Genomic DNA, 6,531 nt, shown 5'->3' with positions numbered 1-6,531 from the left:
CATTTATTGCTTATATTACTTATTATTTTAAGGTTTATTAATTTAAAACATGGGAATAAAGTTAATTTCACAATGTACTTGAAAACTTTGTTATATTAAATAGGTACATGAATTTAATAGAGAAAGAGTATTTGTTTCGAAATGTTATAAGTAAAGAGGATCGGTTCTACGGATCTTACTTTGAAAAAATTAAGTATATCAATTTTGGACTACTTTATAAAATTTTATTTAATAGTAAGTTATACACTAAGATTCGTTAGTAAGGTTATGAAAAGCATATTAAATATTTTTTACAACAACATAAGTTAATTTTGTTATTAGATTTCACTTAATTTTTTATCTTTAATTACAGCTTAAATTTAACGAAGTTATTGAAATAATTTAATATCTTAATTTCTTATTAAAAAATATTTAATTTTTATTACATATTTTTTGAAATAAATTTTCATTTAATCTTATTAATGTTAACCTACATCAGAAACGCACAACTGGGCACCTTAAAATTTTAACAACATGTGGTCACCTAACATATGTGTGACAGCGAATGTCAAAAGCGAGTGAACGAGAGTACCGGAAGTTCGTTGAATAGCGTCAGTTGGATAGCGTCGTGATTAAATATTTTGTTCAGTTAAATAAAGTATATTAAAGTTATGTTGTTAAATATTTTGTTCAGTTAAATAAAGTAAAGTAAAGTTATTTAAATAAAGTCTATTAAAGTTATGTACTTAACTCAAAAACCAAATTTAAAGTTCAGAAGTGGGATTGAATCAATGCCAAAAGGGGAGTAATTAAAACGTAAGTTTTAATATTTGGCGCAAAAAAATAAAAAAAAAACGAACGCAGATATATACGTAATGATGGTGACCATCAAGTCACTGACGAAGGAGCAGTTGAAGGACTTCTTACAACAGCAAGAGTTATCAACTACAGGCAATAAGGTGGAATTAGTTGCACGATTAACTGAACACGTGAAGTCAAGCGGCGTAGTTTTGCAATTTACAAACGATAATGAGGAATTGCGGAGTGAAAACGAAGAATTGAGAATACAAATTAGCGAACTGCGGCAAATGGTTCAACAAGTAGCCTGTTACGTTCAACATCTTTTGATATTTTTGTGAGCAGAGTTAAAGTCTGGCACGGTGGCGAGGCCAGCTAGCTCGTCAGCAAAGGGGTGGATTCTTTACTCTGCTATAGCACATTCGAACCGTAACAAAAAAAATAAAAAAAATCGTGCCAGAGAGTTTGGTTCAAAAAAAAAATTGCAATCAATTTGATCAAAGTAGATCAAATAAACAAAAAAAAAAAAATAAGGAACGTAGAAATAACAAAAAAAAATATGTAAAACCACTATTACTATTTCATTGTAATACTGTGTCTACCAGTGTTTTTCCGTATTGTCCCTGTCCTTGTCTGTCGGTTTGGACCTACCCACCCTCACTACACTACCGCAGTTACCGTTGAGCTTAAGTAACAGGCCCTGTTAAATTCTGCCCAGCTCCCTAATTTCATGATCGTCCCTGTCCTGTCTAGCTCATTTTAACCTTACCTAACATTGTCCCCTTTCTCACATCCACCTGTCATCTATATCTTCTCTTAAGCCCTCATGTTTTAGAATTTTTCTTTTCTATATAACATATCTAACTAACATTTCAACAAAACAAAAAAATTATTGGTTTTAATGACTTATATTTTTGGTTGAATCAAAACAAACAAAAATAAATGGTGAGTTACAAATATTTAATCTAAGCTTAAATAACTAACAAACTTCATTTTTGTTAAATATAATTATGCAAATGATATTATTGACATGATAAAAATAAAAGAAATATTAAATAATAAAAAAAACATTAGAAAATAATAAACAAATTCAAATAATGTTAGAAAAATTTAACAAAAGTAAATCAAGAGTAAAAAAAAACCCAAAGAGAAAAAGAAAATAAGCAAAAAGATAAACAAACAAAGAGAGGATCATTACAAGTATCATTTTTTTTTATCCAACTACTCTTATTTACGAATTAGCCTCCACGTTGGTGACGTCACCAGCCAGGAAACCTGTAATTAAAATAAAACCTAAGACTCTTTTTCTATCTGTACTCTTAAGTACTTTCATAGTATATTGGTTGTTGCCTATATACCCACATATATATCAAGTTTATATGTTTCTTTTCCCCTTTTTTTTTCTGACTCCTGTTTCAACAATTACTTTAATCAAATATTAAGAATTCAATAATAATAAAATAATAATAAAAATTATGAAAATTATATAGTAAAGTAATTATTAAAAAAAATTTTATAAATGATATAAGAATTCAATAATAATAAAAAATAATAAAAATTATGAAAATTATATAGTAAAATAATTATTAAAAAAATTTTATAAATGATATAAGAATTCAATAATAATAAAAAAATAATAAAAATTATATAATAAAATAATTATTAAAAAAAATGATATAGGTATATCGTGTGAAATAATGAATTTTTCGCCACTTAGCTATTGTTGTTTCTGCTATCTTGTTGCTGCTTTCTTGTGGAGCTTCTACAAATTCTGCATAGTCAGTAAGACTATTACGTGATGTGCCATTCATTTGTAAAAAAGGGATCAGTTAGAGTAACTAATTCTTCATCCGGTGAATTTACTTTTCACTTGTTGTTCTTTGCTGCTGCCTTAGTCATGCTACTGAGATAGGGATGTTCTCAATTCAGGGTCATCAGTTAAGTGGCCAAATTAGTTTAGAACTTTTTAGTTTTCTTTGGCGATAGTTTAAGCCTCCGATTTTTAGGAATAGATTAAACGTTTAAAGCGTGAAGAATATTTCTTTCGTACATTCGTACATATGTATAACTTGTATATAAAAGTGCATTTTTATGTAATTTTAACTTATTAAATTTCTCACACAATATGTAAAGTGCATTGCAAAAAAAAAAATGCTATTGTCATTTTTAACATTTTTTTGTTCCACTTAATATTTTAATAATTTAATACAACACAATTATTAATTATAATCATTTACAGTATTCAGTTTTAGTTATTCATCATCTGGTATTTTTCTACTGCTGTAGCTATTTTATATTTATTTTTCTTTTATTTTTAAATATCCACTTTATCTATTAGCTAATATATTTCAATCATATATTTTAAATTCCACCAATAAAAAAACTTTTCTAACTGCTCGCGGACATCGACCGTCACCGTTCAAATCATTTGTTCAAGAAGAAAACTAGCAACCACTCTTTCCTTTTCATATCTATTATCCTTCCGTAATTTCACCCGTTGTAAACTCATCCCGTACACTTTTGGAGGTCGTTCTTTGAACCTTCAGTTAATAATGTTTTTCTTTTGTACATTCCGAACGTCCCACCTGCATTACCCACTTTTTTCCCATTATAACTTATTTTAATACTTCCATTGTGCATTGCTCTGGCAGCATTGATCTTTACTACTCCTAAAGCTTTTGCTGTCAATTTGATCAAAACAAAAACTGTACAAAAGCTTTTACCCATTTATTTATTCTGCAATGTGCGGGCAATGCACTTTGTTAGCATTTAATAATAAAAATAATAAAAAAAATTAATGAATACTATATATATAATAAAAATATTGTATATATAAGTATTAAAAAAGAAAAATATGGTGCTAGAGCTGTTGGCGTAGCACACGATCACCAGTGGAGGAAACAATACTGGTGGACGAGACTAGTGCTACTTGGAGTGGAGCTGGGCGTCGCGGGTAACCCGAGGTAATATCTTAGTTGCACTCTTAATATCTGTATATCTAATTTTTCTTTTCGTGCAGGCCTACATTAAAAGCCATTAACCAGAATAACGTTAGAAACAATCAAAACAGTACTTCAGAAATGCCTAGTAAGGACCGTAACGCGCATTCTATACAAGAAATCGCAGAAGTCTTGCCCGAATTCGACCCAACGAATGAAGATTCTATTACGGCTACGCAATTTGTCGAACGTGTTGAAGCTGTTATGTCTGTATATGCGTGGGCCGAAAAAAGTGTGCTTCTTGCAGTGTATAGCCGTTTGAAGGGTGTAGCGCGCATGTGGGTGGACGCATCACCAAGAATGCATGCTACTTGGAAGGAGTTCTCAAATGAGCTTGTCACCGAGTTCGGTTGCGAATACGATGAAGCGGATGTACATTACAATATGTCGCGCGTTGCTCGAAGGCAAAACGAAATAATAACTGAGTTAATTTTTCGTTTCTCTGCGCTAAGACGACGTCATAATCTTAGTGAGATGGCTATCACGAAATACGCCCGAGAAGGATTAAAACATAGAGAACTACAAATGGAGATTGCTCCGCAAAAATTCGTATCCGTTAAAGAAATGCGTGAAGCATGCGAGAACTTTTTACAAAATTGCATTAAGATAAACGAAAAGCCTTTTCATAATGCGGGTGAAAGCAAACAAAGAATACAATCGTTCAGTAAGGCAAAGAATGTTATGTGTTACAATTGTGGTGAGTCAGGACACTTGTCAGTAAATTGTGCAAGACCCCCAAAACGTCCTCGTTGTATAGATTGTAATAAGGTGCACCCCAAAAATGAACATCAAAATTGCGGAAAACCATCAGCTTTCGTACGAAAAACAAGTATTATCGACAATAAATTCCTTAAGAAAATAACGATTGGTGGCAAGCAAGCCATTGCATTTATTGATACTGGAAGCGAATGTAATATGGTCCAGGAAACATTTGCCAACGATATTGGTGGTACGCGCAGCAAAAACCTATTTACCATCGGTGGATTCGGTGGTGGTATAGAACGATCTGAGATACAAATCGACACGGATTTGAAAATCGATGAGGTTGAAAAATCGATGACGTTGCACGTCTTCAAAGATTGTGTGTTGAATTACGATCTATTGCTCGGGGACGAAATATTCAATAGCGAAAATATACGCGCCGTATATGACAACGGACATTTCAAATTCGAAGACAAAGTAAAAACGACGTGTAAAATTAATAAACTTAGTCTAATAACGGAAGATGACGTGTGTATGGACACTGTAAATTCAGATTCTAAGGGAAAGCTGTTAGAGGTGATGAATGAATTCCGAGAATGTTTCGCTACAGGTATGGATCTAATCGGCAAAACTAGTGGAGTCGAAATGAAAATTGAGGTAATGACCAACGAGGTGATCGCACAATTCCCGTATAGAGTTCCGGAACCGAAAAAAGAAATCGTTGCGAAGAAAATTCAAGAGTTGCTCGACAATGATATTATAGCTCCGTCTGAATCAAGTTATGCGAGTCCAATGTTGCTTGTGAAGAAAAAGAATGGCGATCATCGACTTTGCGTGGACTACCGTCGGATTAATCAATTCACTCGAAAAGAATGCTACCCAATACCCAATATCGAAGAAAATTTATAAGAAGCAACGAAGTACCAAATCTACATATCGTTAGATCTTAACTGTGGTTATTATCAAATTCCTATAGAACGTAACAGTCGTAAATATACTGCAGTTGTGGTTCCTGATGGTCTGTATGAGTTTAAACGGATGCCGTTCGGGTTGAAGAACGCACCAGTCCTGTTTCTACAATTGATGGCGAAAATTAAAACGCGCTTGGAACCCAGCGATATGATTCACTACATGGACGATATGCTTGTCTGCGGCAACGATGAAGAAGAACCTTTCGGAAAGTTTCAACGAATTGTAGGTATAATAAAAGAATTTAATTTAACATTGAATCTGTTCATTTAAAGACGGCGTTTTTCTGAAGATATAATTGCGTAGCCTGGTATAAACTTACGGAAATATCCCGTTAACCCTAAATAGCGCCGCACCTCTGTTTGCGTTGTAGGCACGTTGAAATTTCGGATGGCTTCGGTCTTGATTTCACCCGGCGTTATCAGTTGGGACCCAACGGATTAACGCCGTCTTTAAATGGACAGATCAACAAACAAACGCCTTTGTGAGTCTAAATGAAGCACTAACAATCGGACCAGTATTAACGGGCTACCGAGTGGAAGCTGACCATCAAGTGCATACAGACGAGAGTGCCATCGGACTCGCAGGTGTTTTACTCCAAAATGACAACGGAGATTGGAAGCCGGTGGCGTACTTTAGTCGATCTACCACACCACGATCTACCAGTTGTCGAATCTGTGGACCGCTTTAAATATTACATCTATGGAAAGTCGTTTACGGTCATGTAACGACCTTTCCGGTCTCTACCGCGGCCGGGGTATACTCAGCGTATACCAGGGTTCAGTACAAAAAAAACTCAACAACCAAAAAATTTAATAGGCCATATTAATTACAAATAATTATAAAAAAAATACATTACACGATAACATACTTCAAATAATTATATTTAACTATCATGGATATTCTTAGAAAATTAAATAATACTTCAAAAAGCTTAAACAAAACATACTTCAATTAATTATATTTAAATTTCATGGATATCTTAATTATTATATAAAAGAACCTTAACTCGGAGTACTTTCAAAAAAAACTAAGTAAATAAATAATTAATGTAATAGGTAACAATATTCATTTAGTTATTATT

At 32.8% G+C, this 6,531-nt stretch overlaps 1 protein-coding gene across 1 annotated transcript; it reads left to right on the top strand.

The window, feature by feature from the left end:
* Positions 1 to 857: 857 nt before the first annotated feature.
* LOC119677102 lies at positions 858 to 5,387 on the top strand. The gene is made up of 3 exons (XM_038088369.1): positions 858 to 1,114; positions 3,615 to 3,740; positions 3,797 to 5,387. The coding sequence occupies exons 1-3, from the start codon at positions 858 to 860 to the stop codon at positions 5,385 to 5,387; spliced, it is 1,974 nt and encodes a 657-aa protein (XP_037944297.1).
* Positions 5,388 to 6,531: the final 1,144 nt, after the last annotated feature.

The sequence above is a fragment of the Teleopsis dalmanni genome, chromosome 2 (genome assembly GCF_002237135.1).
Source record: "Teleopsis dalmanni isolate 2A chromosome 2, ASM223713v2, whole genome shotgun sequence".
Lineage (NCBI taxonomy): Eukaryota > Metazoa > Arthropoda > Insecta > Diptera > Diopsidae > Teleopsis > Teleopsis dalmanni.
The sequence above is the reverse complement of the archived record's forward strand: the minus strand, read 5'-3'. Positions and strand labels throughout refer to the sequence as shown.